Genomic DNA, 14,564 nt, shown 5'->3' on the forward strand with positions numbered 1-14,564 from the left:
TTTCATTGTTTTGAATACAGAAGAGCTTGAATCCTGCTTGATCTAATCTTCTGGTGCTTCAATAGTTTTGCAGTTTCAAAATACAACACAATGAACTGAAACTGAAAGTTTACAACAAATCTACTTAGCCTCAAAGATACCCTCAATTCCCCTACAAGCTATAATTTCGTTCATTTTAAGACTCTTACAATAAGGAAAATATTTTAGAGAAAACTTGATCTGTCAGCTGACTTTTCAGAAGCAATGTTTACAAGTGTTTCACACAGCCGAAGCATCAACAAAAAAAATGAGGAGTACTTGTGGCATCTTAGAGAATAACCAATGTATTTGGGCATAAGCTTTCGTGGGCTAAAACCCACTTCATCGGATGCATGTAGTGGAAAATACAATAGGAAGATATATATACACACAGAGAACATGAAAAAATGGGTGTTGCCATACCAACTGTAATGAGACCAATCAATTAAGGTGGGCTATTATCAGCAGGAAAAAAAAACCTTTTGTAGTGATAATCAGGAGGGCTCATTTCAAACAGTTGAATACTCACCAGCAACCACACACCAAAAACACTAACCCAGGAACCTATCCTTGCAACAAAGCCCGTTGCCAACTCTGTCCACATATCTATTCAAAGGACACCATCACAGAACCTAATCACATCAGCCGCACCATAAGAGGCTCATTCACCTGCACATCTACCAATGTGATGTATGCCATCATGTGCCAACAATGCCCCTCTCCCATGTACATTGGCCAAACCAGACAATCTCTACACAAAAGAATAAATGCACACAAATCATTTGTCAAGAATTATAACATTCAAAAACCAGTTGGAGAACACTTCAACCTCTCTGGTCACTCAATTTCAGACCTATTGGTTAATCTCTAAGGTGCCACTAGTACTCCTTTTCTTTAGACCTAAAAGTCTCAAATCTCCAACAAAAAAAACCAAACCCTTCAAAAACAGACTCCAATGAGAAACTGCAGAATTGGAATTAATTTGCAAACTGGACACCATTAAATTAGGCTTGAATAAAGACCGGGAATGGATGGGTCATTACACAAACTAAAAACTATTTCCCCATGCTAATTTCCCCCCCATACACACACTGTTATTCACACCTTCTTGTCAACTGTTTGAAATGAGCCATTCTGATTATCACTACAAAAGTTTTTTTTTCCTCTCCTGCTGATAATAGCCCACCTTAATTGATTGGTCTTGTTACAGTTGGTATGGTGACACCCATTTTTTCATGTTCTCTGTGTATATTATATCTCCCTACTGTATCTTCCACTGCATGCATCCGATGAAGTGGGTTTTAGACCACTAAAGCTTATGCCCAAATAAATTTGTTAGACTCTAAGGTGCCACAAGTACTGCTTGTTTTTGTTTTTGTTTTTTTTTTTGCTGATACAGACTAACACGGCTACCATTCTGAAACCTGTCATAGAAGCATTAATTATTCTAACCATCAGATGCAATATGTCACTAGAAGTCCTGTCAGTCAACTTAGCACAAAGTAGTACACTAACAGAATACATTTTCAGGGGTTAAATTTTTCAATAGATCTAAAGTTAGGGGGACAGGACTTTATGCTTTCTAAGGCACCAATTTCACTACTAACTGAAAAAGCATATACAAATTAGCCACTTCATTTTTACCTACCCCTTGGATTTCATGTATTTATTGATTCTAACAAACTCAACCCTATTTCTACTAATCTCTCTTTCATAGTTTGTTTACCTCTTAGTTTCCTCCAACTTCTCACATTTAAAAAGAATGTTTCGGTGTGGTCTTCCTGGCTGAAGAGATCTGAATGTTACTACTTCTAGAGTGGAGTTAAACAAGACCCTTTCTTCAGTCACCCATATAATACTGCTAGCATAATGTGCAACCTTACTTTGGAGGCAGTGTGCTGCCTGTCATATCACTAATGGTCCAGGAAGTGAAGGACCATATTTGATTCCCAAATAATACATGACTTCAAAACAAGGGCCTCTATTCCTTTCAATTTCTGATATGTTCCCACTAGCACCAGCAAAACTGATAAGAACTGATGCTAGGAAAATGCTATGTACACCATCACATTTGCAATTTTGTCCTAGAATTCTCCAAATCATTTAAAAAATGGGTGGAAGAGATGTGGAGTTCTCATGTTATCATATATAATTTAAACCCTCTTTTTTCGAGAGCCATTTCAAATGAGTTAAAAATACACTAAAATACAAACTCCTTTCAGAAAACCTTATTCAAACAAATCTTGACGTTCTGAGGAAGCCTACCATGATCTGCTTCATAATAAAGCAAACATAAGATCATTGTCTTTTTCATTATATTAAGAGTAAGATCTTTTGGTGAAGAGCAAGATTTTACAGTGAATTCAACTCTTGCTACACCAAAAACATTAATTTAAATGATTATTTTAAGCTAACCTTGTCCCATCTGTTTCATCCTCTTCCTAACCAGCCTAAAGCTCAAAAAGATCTTAGTTTCTATACACAAAATAATTAGTGACTTCCAATAAACCGTATGTATGTTTCTATTACATTCTGTTAAAGCTTGAATACAATGGGTGATTACCAATAAAGTGAAATGTCCAACTTACAAACAGTACATTTTTAGGAAAGTATTTCTATACATGTACATTGGTAGAGGGCTCCCCATCATAATCTTATCAGTTAAGCATATATTATAAAAACATCAAATGTATATCCTAAACTAGAAAAATAAAAATAATTGAAGACTTAAAGACATTAAGGATCCATAAAATAGCTTTTCAATACATACTGAGAAACTGCAACTGTAAAGCCTATGGCTCATTACAGTTTAGCTTTATGGAAATTGGACAGAAGGCTTACAAAAAAGTAGAAACAAAAAATTACCTCAGGAAGGAAAGTAGGTTACCACTACCCACACCACATAAAGTAGCTAACAAATGTAACATTTAGCAGATATCTAGGGGCAGTCATCCTGAGAACACCAAACATGTTTTCAAGTTAAGATCGCATTACTGCATATATTTACAGAAAAGGTCCAACAACAACAACATGACAGTTCTGCTACCCAACTATACAAGTCATTTTTGCTGAAATATTTACCTACGCAGACATATAGCATTCACTGCATCCACCCCCAAGTGGTCCAGGTTAAGAAAAGACTTTGAAACACTGGAAGCAATCCAGACAGACTACAAAGATGATTAAAGACTTGGCAGGATTGACGCATGAGGAAAGCCTAAAAAAAAAAAAAAACCTATGTATGCATAGCGTGGTCAAAATAACTAAAAAGGACAACAAACTAGACATTTGGAGGGTGTCAGCATGAAGGGGGAAGTTGTTCAGGGGTTTAAAAAAATAACTAAGAATAGTTGTTTGAAACTGAGAAAAGCAAAATTTAGACCGATCATCATCAGGAAAAGTTTTCTAACCATCACCTATAAAATAGTCTTTCAAATGCGGCAGTAAAATCTAGTTATTTAAACCTGAAAAAGCTCATAATCTCAGAGAACAATTATGGTTTGGCAATGAGATCGGTTGGACAATATAAAACTTCTTTCATTGCTAACTCTTCGGTAACTAGAATTATAATGTATACACAAAAAGAAAAGAAGTACTTGTGGCACCTTAGAGACTAACAAATTTATTTGAGCATAAGCTTTCGTGAGCTATAGCTCACTTCATCGGTTGCATACATACATACATACATGCATTCATGCAGCCGATGAAGTGAGCTGTAGCTCACGAAAGCTTATGCTCAAATAAATTTGTTAGTCTCTAAGGTGCCACAAGTACTCCTTTTCCTTTTGCGAATACAGACTAACATGGCTGTTACTCTGAAACCTGTCATAATGTATACAGTATTGCTCCATTAGCCTGGTTGACAAACATTTTGCTGTGCAACAAAAGATAGCCCTTACATAAGTTCTTGCATATGTTAATAAAACAAAGTATTTGGTTTAAATATATTCTTCCAATATTTTATAAACTGCGTAAGTTAAACAACATAGGTATTTTAGTTCAGCAAAAACTTGTTAATACATTTGTGGCTTTAAGTCTAACAGACTTGGTCCATCGATTTTGTTCAGTATTCTGAACATCTATATGCAAGTTTAAAATTAAAATATTGTCCATTCAAAGGCCTTGATCCTGAAATTGACAGCTTGTAGGTGGACTGCTGCACCAAGCAGAGCTGCAGTGAAGGGTTCTCCTTACAGGGCAGCAATCCATCTGCAAAAGATTGGGGCCTAAATGCACTAGGCCCAGGTAACTGATCTAAAGCGCAGTACAATCTGAATGAAGGCAACTTTTCTCCAAAAAGTAACTGCCTAAAGCTGGGCTCCTAAATCCATGTTTTAAACACCTAAATAAGCTACCTGAATTCTAAAAGTGCTGAAATTTTAACTCTCCCACAGACTTTCATGAGAGCTGCTAGGTGCTCAGCACTTTTAACATGGATTTTGTTATCAAATATTATCAATTACAAATATTGAAAAACTGATATCTTGAGAATCCAAAATTAAGTTACTTGAACAAACTGATAAATTATTCTGTCTCTAGAATATTAAAACAATATTTTAACTTAATATCTGGTGTGAAGAACAACTCAAACTTATCTGAAAACACCTGAAACTGTGCTTTATTTCACTGAATATTTGACATTTTAGACTCTGAATTCAAAAAAAAAAAAAAAAAAAAGACGGACAACCAAGGCAATCTTACTGTACAGAATCCCAAATTACAGCAATAGGTTTCAGTAGTGAACAACACAGATCAGCTTCAAGGACAACTGACACTGTATGCACAGTCCAAACAAACAGGAAGGACAAATCAACGTGAAAGACACCCAGACACGCAATGTATTTCCTGAACTCAAAGATACAGGAACAGAATTCAGATTCATTTTGGCAGAATGAAGTTTTATTTACATTTGTTCTTTCCAAGAGCATACAGACAAACACTATTGACCTTTGAAGAACAAGTACTACACTAGTTTAAAAAAATGTTTGTAAAAAGGTTTTTTAAGAGATTAGAAATAAAATAATGTACTATCGATATTCAGATAGAAAATTATAAACATGAAGGCCTTGTTTATATTTAAGTTTCTCTTTTTTAACTATACCAGTAAACAATACTTAAAGCTACAAAAACCCCAATGTAGAGGAGTTTTACTGGTATAGCTTATTCTGGTTTGTTAAAGTAAAATAAACTATGGCGGTATAATGTGCCTTATACCAGTATAACTGTATCTAGGCTAGGGCTTTTACCAGCATAATTTTGCCAGTGTAAGAGCAAAAAATTACACCCCTTAGAGCCATAGTTATGCCAGTAAAACTTAAGGTCTGGTCTACACTAAAATATTAGATCAACCTAACTACACTGCTCAGGACCATGAAAGATTTCACACCCTGCACGACAGTTGGGTCGATCTAACCTCCACCACAGATGCAGCTAGGCTGATGGAAAAATTCTTTCATTGACCTAGCTACTGCCTCTTGGAGAGGTAGATTACCTACATCAATAGAAAGCCCTCTTCCATCAATCTAGGAAGTATCCACCCCACAGCGGCACAACTGCAGTACCATAGCTGTACTGCCGTAGTGCAGAGCAGGCCAAAAGGTGGGATTGTCAAAAGCGCTCAATGATGGCCTAACTTTACCACTGGAGTGTTACCTCTAAGGCTAATGTGAGTAGTAAGGCCAAAATTAAGCACTTTTCAAAATCCTATCTTAGCGATGCAATTCACCATTAGTGAATTCAACTTCACTGCAGTCAATGAAGTTCTATCCAGTTTGTGCACATAGGAAACTTATGCCTCAGTCTTATACTTAAAGAATACCAACAGTGAAAAAGTTTGGTCTTCATTCCCCTCCTTTTTGTAAGCTACATGATCAAAACATAACATTTTAATAGTCATTAATATACACTGTTAACTGAACAGATACTCAATACCAAGCAATATTATGTATTAGAAATAACATCATCAACTCCCTGACCTTGTGTACACTGGGGACATGCTCTTATCTCAGCCACCAGTGTAGCTGCACCAGTGGAGACTCTGAGAATAAAGCAAAGTTTCAGATAAGGAATAAGTTGCAACTTTTCAAATTGTGACTTATCTGGTCTACGATAGTGGTTTGCACAAGTGCAGCTACATGGGCTACGGCACACCAATGGCTACAATTATAGCAAGTCTCCACTGTAAACAAGGCCTGAAAATTCTTTACAAAAGTGACTTCCAACCTGTGATCCACTAGTGGTCTGCAATGAGCGAGCAAATCTCATGGTGCTGGCTCATAATCATGTTTATATCTAAAAGCAAGATGTAAACATGTATTTTAACTATTTCTATATAAACTATTTTAGTAGTTGCGACACGGTGTTGTGATCACAAATAGTAGTGAAAAAGGTCTGCAAATTGTAAATGCGGGAGAACATGGGCAACAAGAGTCTTTACTAAGATTGAGAAACATTGGTTAGGAGGACTACAGGCAGGTTTTATATGTCTGTTCAATATAGTTACGTTTAGCAGATGGCATAAATTTAGTAATATAAAAGCACTGATTCAGCATCTGCTAAAACTGATACTGTATCTTTAAGAATCATCAACCTGAATACCTCAACCTTTTATGGAACGAGGCAAGCACAGTACAAATTAAGTAGACTGATATTTGACTGTGTCACAACTGCCAGCACAAGCCTAGATAGCATCACCATCACCAGTTCTAACTAAACTGAAGTTCAGCTTCTTTTTAACCATTTCAAAATCCATGCATCAGACAACGTAGTGGGGAAGTGACCCCATGTAGGGCAGAATTTAATAAAAATTGAAAATTATGAACACAGTAATTCAATGCATCTTAATAAGGATATAGAAAACATCTATTTAATGTTTCTGCAATAAAAGTGGTTAACACTGAAAGAGTTCAGATCACACTCTGTCCTTTGACTATTCTTATAAAAGCAAACAAGTGAGATTTAAACACTAGTTTATTACTGGACAAAACAAAATTCTTTGTCTATCATAAAGCAGTTCAGCAGCCAGTTCAATTGCAGGTACTGTATTTAAGTACGTCTATAATTCTGCTTTGAAGTTATGAACACCAAGAACAAAAACATCAGCACAAATTATTATATGGTTGAACTTCAGACACTTTTCTCTACTCTGCTACCTATGATTGTTTAAGTTAATAGAAATTTTATTAGCTTTCTATATGCTATGAGTAAAAAGAAACAAACAAACAAACTTTGTTTAGATCTGAAAACAAGCTGCTTTATATTAGAGGAAGTCCTCTAATAGTTTCAGTAAGCTATACATATACACATATACACACACACACACACACACTTATTAGACATATTGAATTATATTTGAAGTATATGCAAGTTTGTTGTGCTTGGCAGGATACGCACTCTAACATATTGTGGCAATGCTGTTCAAACAGATTAACACAACACTAATATTCCTAACCCAAATCATGAAATTGATTATTTTACAGGTGTCTACTTCAGAATGGGGTTTTTAAAGATATTTCCACTGCAGAGCACCAGCTATCTCAAGCTGGCAACTCTAAACTCTATCTTTAATGAGTCAAGTTGTAGTTTGGTATAGAAGTGGCATCCTTTCCATCATCTCACCCAAACAAGCAACAAGAAAATTATACAAATCCTGCTGTTTAAGCCCAGTCAGCAAGTCCATTCAATGAGATAGGACTTTAGAGGATGATAGCAGGATTTCCCATAAAAGAAATGCATTATTGGATGCAATCCCAGCAAACTTCAAAAGCATATGAAATCAATAGTGGCACTAAGTTCAGTATTGTAACCATCAGGCCCCATTTGTAAGTAGAGGTATATGGCTTGTTGAGCCAATAGGAAATCCACTCACCGCCAAAATGACAAAAACCAGGAGATCTATGTAAAAATGCCAGACTGAATTTTTTGCTATTATCACAGCTACACTAAAATTAATCTGCTTTTTGACACAAATGCAACTGTTCAAAGTTGAGCGATCAAAATTATGACAAAATAAGACCTAGTTTAGAATAAATATATTCTAAATAAAAGAGCATGACAGTCCTATGCAGGGAATAACAAATATTGTAACTACTCTTTCCTGCAGGTTACCTTATTTTGTTAATACACTAGCCCAAATTACAAGCCCAAGTCAAGACAAAGTACTAAAGTTAAAGACGACCTAAAGAAGGTGTAAAATAGAGAATTATTCTTGAAGTAATCTGCTGCTTACTTGGAATGGCTAGTTTCTAAGGTAGAAGGATTATCTTAAATGTAGATTCCTTGAAACAAAAAAGTAAATGCATAAGCTGCTATATCACCAACTGAGGTTGGAGCCTGATAGCAAGCGACAGTCCTTGCCCCCAAGAATTTACAAACTAACTAGACAAGACCTGACAGAGGCTCAAGAAAAAAATATCTCCATTTTACAGACAGGAACCTGAGGCATAGAGATTAGATGACTGGCCTAAAGATACATAGGAAGTCTGATGCAAAAATTGAACCCAGATCCACTCAGTCCAAGACCATTCTTCCTCTTCGCATTTAACATCTCTAAATCAAAGGGCATCTATGGTCCAGTCATTAAATAACTATGGACATCCCTCAAGAAGCTGCCAATAGGGGAAAACTAAAACCCATATACAGAGTGGCATTGGCAAGGATGCTAATAAGATGAAAAGGTGAATTTAAAAAAAGAGTCGGAGCTGTCCACAAATACAGTATAAAAAGGCTTGTCCACAAGAAGTTTGATAAGATCTAAAATTAATCTACATTAAAAACTAAGGGATAAAAGCAGCCCAGATTTAAAAGGAGCCTTGAGCGTTTTAAATTGACTAATGTTAAAAATGCTCTCTGATAGTTTAAAAAGCATTTCTGCTCCCTTGTTGCTGTGCAAGAGTTGTTTCAGTTTCCTCCTTTTTTCCTCATGTAGTCAGTAAGCAATAATTCTAGCTACTGCTGGCATTTTATATAAACTGGAAAATATTTTGGTTAATTGTCACTTTCAATACACTTGTAACAATAGAAGGTACAACTTTTAAACAAAAATCACCATGAACGTTGTCAGTATCACTTAATATGTTAAACAGATCTATTTACAATGCTAGACAAAATTAAAGACAAATATTAAGATGTTTCCAGTTACATACCATTCTTACCTGTAAGGGTAAGAGAGTATTACTGTTGTTGTCGGTTCGGAAAACATTATCTTCAATCCATGATTTTGGTGTCAGCGATGGAGTAGAGCGAGTAAATTTAGGGGGAGCTATGACATTACCAGAAAAGGGCTTCTTCAAAGGAGAAATTTGGTTCATAGTTCCTGGAATTCCCATGTTTCCAGTTCTACGATGGTCTCTGCCATGCATTCCTCCCCAGGACATATTTCCTGTGCTCCAGCCACTACTCTGATGGTTGCTCCAGGGCGACTGCTTCAGAAGAGGCTAAAAAAAAAAAAAAGATTTGATTAGTTTTTTTTTTTGGGAAACATTCCTAGTTTGCTTGTTACCTCAAAAAACGCTCAGATGGCTTTTGTAAAGAGTACAAAAACTGGGAGTTCCCATTTGCCTATAAACTGACATCCATGGCAAAGGAGAAAACTGAATACAAGTAACCATAAAACAAGACTGCTTTACCAAAATGACTGATTTGCCAAAATGATAAATTAGGATTTTCATTCATTTCTTGGTAGAACATTCCTACAGTTATTTAAATACAATAAAAGCTGCCACACTTTCATTACATAACTAATCTGTCACATAGGCAGGCCCCTTTGATATGTCTCTGTAGACTAGCATTAGATGGTTTCATGAAGGTCACTTGTTTTTTTTTTGGTGAGTAAAGGAGAAAGTAGTGAGTTGCAGGATAAAAAAAATTCATAGGTCATTCTAAAATATTACATAAAGAGGAAAATGTTTTCAAGTAACAAAGACAAAGACTGATTATCCCACAGACTATCTGGATAACCCAAAATTATTTGTTCAAAGTAACTATCCTGGATGTGTATCGAAAAATATAAATGTATTATAATAGCCTTTAAAGGCTACAGCTTGAACTTCTGGTGTAACAAACTAGACCAGATCCTCAGCTGGTGTAAACTGGCATAACTGTGCAGAAGTCAGCGAACCAAAAAAGTGTTTTGCCCCACCTGAGGAATCTGGCTTTTTGATTATTTCAGAAAGGGATTGTTTTGATATCCAATGGACTTACTGCTATTATACAAAATAAAATTTACATATTCAGACTAACCCCAGAGAAAAAATGTAAAGATCTTTTCAGGATGAAAATGGGTAAAACACTACTGCTGCCTTCAATACATAATAATCTATTCTAAAAACCAATTTGTGAACTGAAATGGTTGTCATACTACCAAGAGGTGGACCCATTGAACTGTGGTGATAATAAAGAGCTGTGTTTGTCCAGTTAGCAAAATAAAAGTATTTAAAACTTGACTGTTCTTGGAAAGGATTTTTTTAGACACTTTTTGATGAAATAGAGGGTGTATAAATCCAATTCCAATCTGAAATCCAAATGTAACACCTCTATCTCAAAGATAATGTACTTCTAATGACAAATACTAAAAAAGGTTAAATATGATGAGTACTGATGGACCTGTACAGACATAAAAATTAAAAATAATCCTGAAAGTATGTTAAAGCCATTGTGGTCAGATACTCAGACAGATACCCCTGTTCTATATAATTATAGATAATTATGTTGTAAAACTTGAATGCTTTGTGTTGGAATTTTGGGAGAGGCAGCCACTCTATTGAGAAACAAACTTTGGAGATAACGTCAAGTGTTAAAACAGGTCTTTAATCTTGCTAACTATGCTTTCACATCACTGTTTTAGGTTTACTACCTACAACTGACATAAAGTCATAACTGGATTATGGCCAGGGAAGTGAGAGGTGAAAAGATTTCCTCACAAATTTTAATGGTAGAGAGAGCTGCTGTCTTATCTCTTAATTGCTTTGGAATTTGTTGAAAAACAGAGCAAACTAAGTGATAAGATTCATGTTAAAAACATGTTCACCACAGATGAACATATAAACAATATACATTTTCTCATAATACAATTTTTGAATGCCAATGACCAAAAAAATAAACACTACTTCATATAATCCCAATCATACCTACCTGGTAAAATGCCACACGGTTTAATACTAGAATTAAGCAGAAATTAAACTGACTATGGGGCCTATATGGTACACTCAGCCATGAAGGGCCTAAAAAACCTTAACATGGTGCAAATGTCACACACTATGTATGATATGTTAACTGGAGAGAGCAGAACAGCTCCATGGAACAAAATATGACACGTTATCTTATTCTCAACATACAGAACCAGGAAGAAAAGCAACCTTTTTAGCCAATAGGAGATGAGGATTCCATGCCACCCATTAAACTAGTAGGTGCTGTAGGCAGGAGAATTGGGACAATCTGAAATACAGTAGTGAAGCTGCTGTTTGCCTATATCGCCACATACACAAGTAACTCTAAATAAAAGTTATTCATCTTGGCAGTTCTCAGATGAATCAAAAAGCTCACTTAACACCAAACCTGCCTATGCAAGTCAATTTATATGTTCTCAATTTTAAAGTATATTTAAAAAGCAGGGAGGCTAATAGGTCAACAAACATGTTTTCTGGAGGGAAACCTGTCCCTTTTCACATTGAAATTGTGACCTTTTCACTAGTGGTATCAGATGCAATTACAAACAAAACTAAACAAAAAATTGTTGACAGCTAAGGAAAGGACGCCTGTAGACGGCAGCTATAACAACCCAGTAAGTATCGATCAGTCTGGGGGACATAACTGACACTAAGAATCAATGGGCCTGTCGTATTACTTAATCCGCTTTTTTCTCACCTGACACCTACAGAGTAGAAGAGGCAGAGGGTCGGGAAGAAGGGGGCAGTCAACAGAACTCTAACCCGAACCGAATTAATTTACACCTCTTCCCGCCCCTCCCCCGCCCGGGCCACGGGAGCTCTGCGGCACCCCGGCCGGAGGAACGGGGTCCAGATCCCCTCCGCCCACCGAGAGAGCTCTGCAGCGCAGGGAGCGGGAGAGAGCTGGAGAGAAACGGGGCCGAGGCCCCCTGCTCCGCCAAAGGGCGCTCGCTGCAGTACCGAGACCGAGCCTGGGCTGTGGGAGCCCCGCCCTGCTTCCACCAACCGGCTCTAGCCGTGCTGTCCCCGCTGCCGGGTAACTTCAGCCGGGGGGGGGGGGCTCAAATAAAACCTCCGCTGCTTTCACCGCTCGGCGCGGGGGGGGGGAAGGTCCCCGTCCCCCCCGCCCCGCTCCCAGGGTCCGAGTGGCTTCCCCAGCGCTCTCCCCCATGCGGAGGGACTCCCCGCTGGCGGCCGCCCCGAAGCTCCCGGGCCCCGCACCTGGTGGTGGTTGTAGGAGTTCCTCTGCTGCAGGAAGGCGGCCGCGGCCGCCGCCGCCTGGTGTTGGTGCTGGAGCTGGGGGCTCACAGGGGATCTCCGGTTCTGCTGCTGCTGAGGTAAATTCATCGGCGGCGGCGGGGCGGCGGCCGAGAAGGGGCTGCTGAAGGGCCCGGCGCAGGGGTTGTGAGGCGACACCGGCGAGAAGCTCTGGAAGAAAGCGGGGTTGATCGAAGACGGGATCCCCGGGTAGAAGCTGGTCTCGGAGTCCGGGCTCGGCGGAGGCATCGCGCTGATCTGGCTCCCGCCGCCGCCGCTGCTGCTGGAGACCGGAGGCTGCTGCGTTTGCGGCGGAGGCGGCGACGAGGTCTGCACCGACCAAGGGGTGCCGAAGCCGGGCAGCGGCGGCGGAGGAGGGGAAGCCGCCGAGGAGGAGCCGCCCCCGCTCTGGTGATGGGGGCTGGGGATCTCCGAGCTCTGCAGGCTGCTGAAGCCGGAGCCGAGCCCGCCGGGCAAGAGGGTCCCGGGGCTGCCCAGCAAGTGGCTGTTCGGGGGGGACTCCATGGGGGGCAACTGGGCTGTAGCCTGCAGGTGAGGAGGAGACGGAGGCGGATTCACACAGGAGGAGACAACCACCCCCACATTGGGGTCCGCTGCTGCCTGTGCCCCCGGGCAGGAAGGGGGGAGCCGCTCTAAGCCCCCCCTCTCTGCGCCGCCCTTCTGCTCGGCTGGGCTGAGCGGCTGGTAGGGCGGATAGTCCCCTGTCTGCGGCTGCTCCGGGGGGTGAGCGCTGAGGAGCTGGCGCGGCTGCCTGTGCTCCTGGTACTTGTCAGCGGGGTGGCTGAAGTGCTGCTGCTGAAGGGGGTGGCGATGATAGTCGGGGTGGTGGTGGTTAGTCAGGGGGTGGCTGCTGCCGAGCTGGGCTGGGCTGCTGAGCTGCTGCTGCTTGAACTCTTTCCTCTTCTGGCTCAGCTGAGGAGCGGGCGGTGGCGGCTGCTGCTTGTTTAAATCCTGGTGGTGGGGGCTGAGACTGGGTTTAAAGTCAGAGGAGGGGTGGCTGAGAGGGGGGTGTCCTGCTGCGGGGCCGCTGCCCAGCCTCTCGCTCCCTGGCTGCTGCTGTGTCACCCCCAGGAGCAGCTCATCCTGCATGTTTTGATGCTACGCAGCAGCCGCCGCCGACAGCAACAGAGAGGGCGGTGGCGACACACCGGACACGCTGCTGAGGGAGGAACCGGTTCGGGTGGGTGAGGAGGGGCAGGACGGAGTGAGGCGCTGCTGCTGCCAGGGAGGAGAAGGACGCGTGTAGGCAGCGCCTCCTACACCAAGCCGTAGATGGGGGCTGCTGCTGCCAGTCGTTGTAGGCAGTGGCTTAAAGATCTGCGAGCCCCGCGTTCAAGAAAGCCCCTTACCCACACCGACCCCGGGTAGGGGTAAATACCCACCCTTGCAGGGGGAAGGAACAACCCTGCATCTGACAAGCCACTTTATGGGGTAAAAAACCCCTCCTGTGATTAAAAAAAAATCCTCCACCTCCAGCATAAAATCCCTCTTTCCCAACCACAATAATCGCCACGGTGGGGTAAACTTTCCCACATTATATACTCCTCCTCATCGGGTGAAAAGAGCCTCAAACTAAATCCCTATAGTCTAGTCCTTCGCCTCTAACAATCCTGCATATAATAATCAGCAGCACCCCGAACGGTCACCCGCCGTAGTAACCCCTCTCTATAATCCCCTGGGCTGGGCGGGGACGGAGACGGGGTCCCTAGCTTGGGCACTGAGTGAAGAGAGGCTGTCACCGTCCTCTCTTACATGTCCATCAAATAGGCCTGTTTCTGAGGCTGGGTACAGCTCTTCCCCTCCCCCTTATCCTTCTCCCCCACTCCCAGTACCGGCTCCTAGCCGGCTGCACCACCCTTAAGAACTCCGGAACGTTCGTCACGATTCCGTCACAATCCCCACCTTCTGGCGGGTGGACCTCATTAATAAATCATGAGTCCCGCCCCCTTATTACTAATTCATGAGCGCACGCTACCAGTCTTCGTTAATCATTAATCGCCAGCTCCACTGAGGGTTCGGTACCGTCGTGCCGGCTGCTCTCGCGCTGCTCCAACTGCCAGAGCGCGAGAACGGGCAGGCCCGGGCGGGCGACGGCACCAACCA

The 14,564-nt window shown here is 41.1% G+C and overlaps 1 protein-coding gene across 7 annotated transcripts in view; it reads right to left on the bottom strand.

The window, feature by feature from the left end:
* The window catches only part of CPEB2 (cytoplasmic polyadenylation element binding protein 2), an 84,925-nt gene extending 70,726 nt beyond the window's left edge, over window positions 1-14,199 (bottom strand). The window contains exons 1-2 of one of the 7 annotated variants that reach the window (XM_077815833.1): window positions 12,405-14,167; window positions 9,162-9,452 (exon numbers count right to left, since the gene is read on the bottom strand). In XM_077815833.1, coding sequence (XP_077671959.1) covers window positions 9,162-9,452; window positions 12,405-13,550 — 1,437 coding nt within the window. In that variant the 5' untranslated portion in view covers window positions 13,551-14,167. Of the gene's footprint in view, window positions 1-9,161; window positions 9,453-11,880; window positions 11,961-12,404 lie in introns of those variants that run through there. The other 6 variants (XM_077815835.1, XM_077815834.1, XM_077815837.1 and 3 more) reach the window with 6 other exon arrangements.
* Window positions 14,200-14,564: the final 365 nt, after the last annotated feature.

The sequence above is a fragment of the Eretmochelys imbricata genome, chromosome 4 (assembly GCF_965152235.1).
Source record: "Eretmochelys imbricata isolate rEreImb1 chromosome 4, rEreImb1.hap1, whole genome shotgun sequence".
In the NCBI taxonomy this organism is placed as follows: domain Eukaryota; kingdom Metazoa; phylum Chordata; order Testudines; family Cheloniidae; genus Eretmochelys; species Eretmochelys imbricata.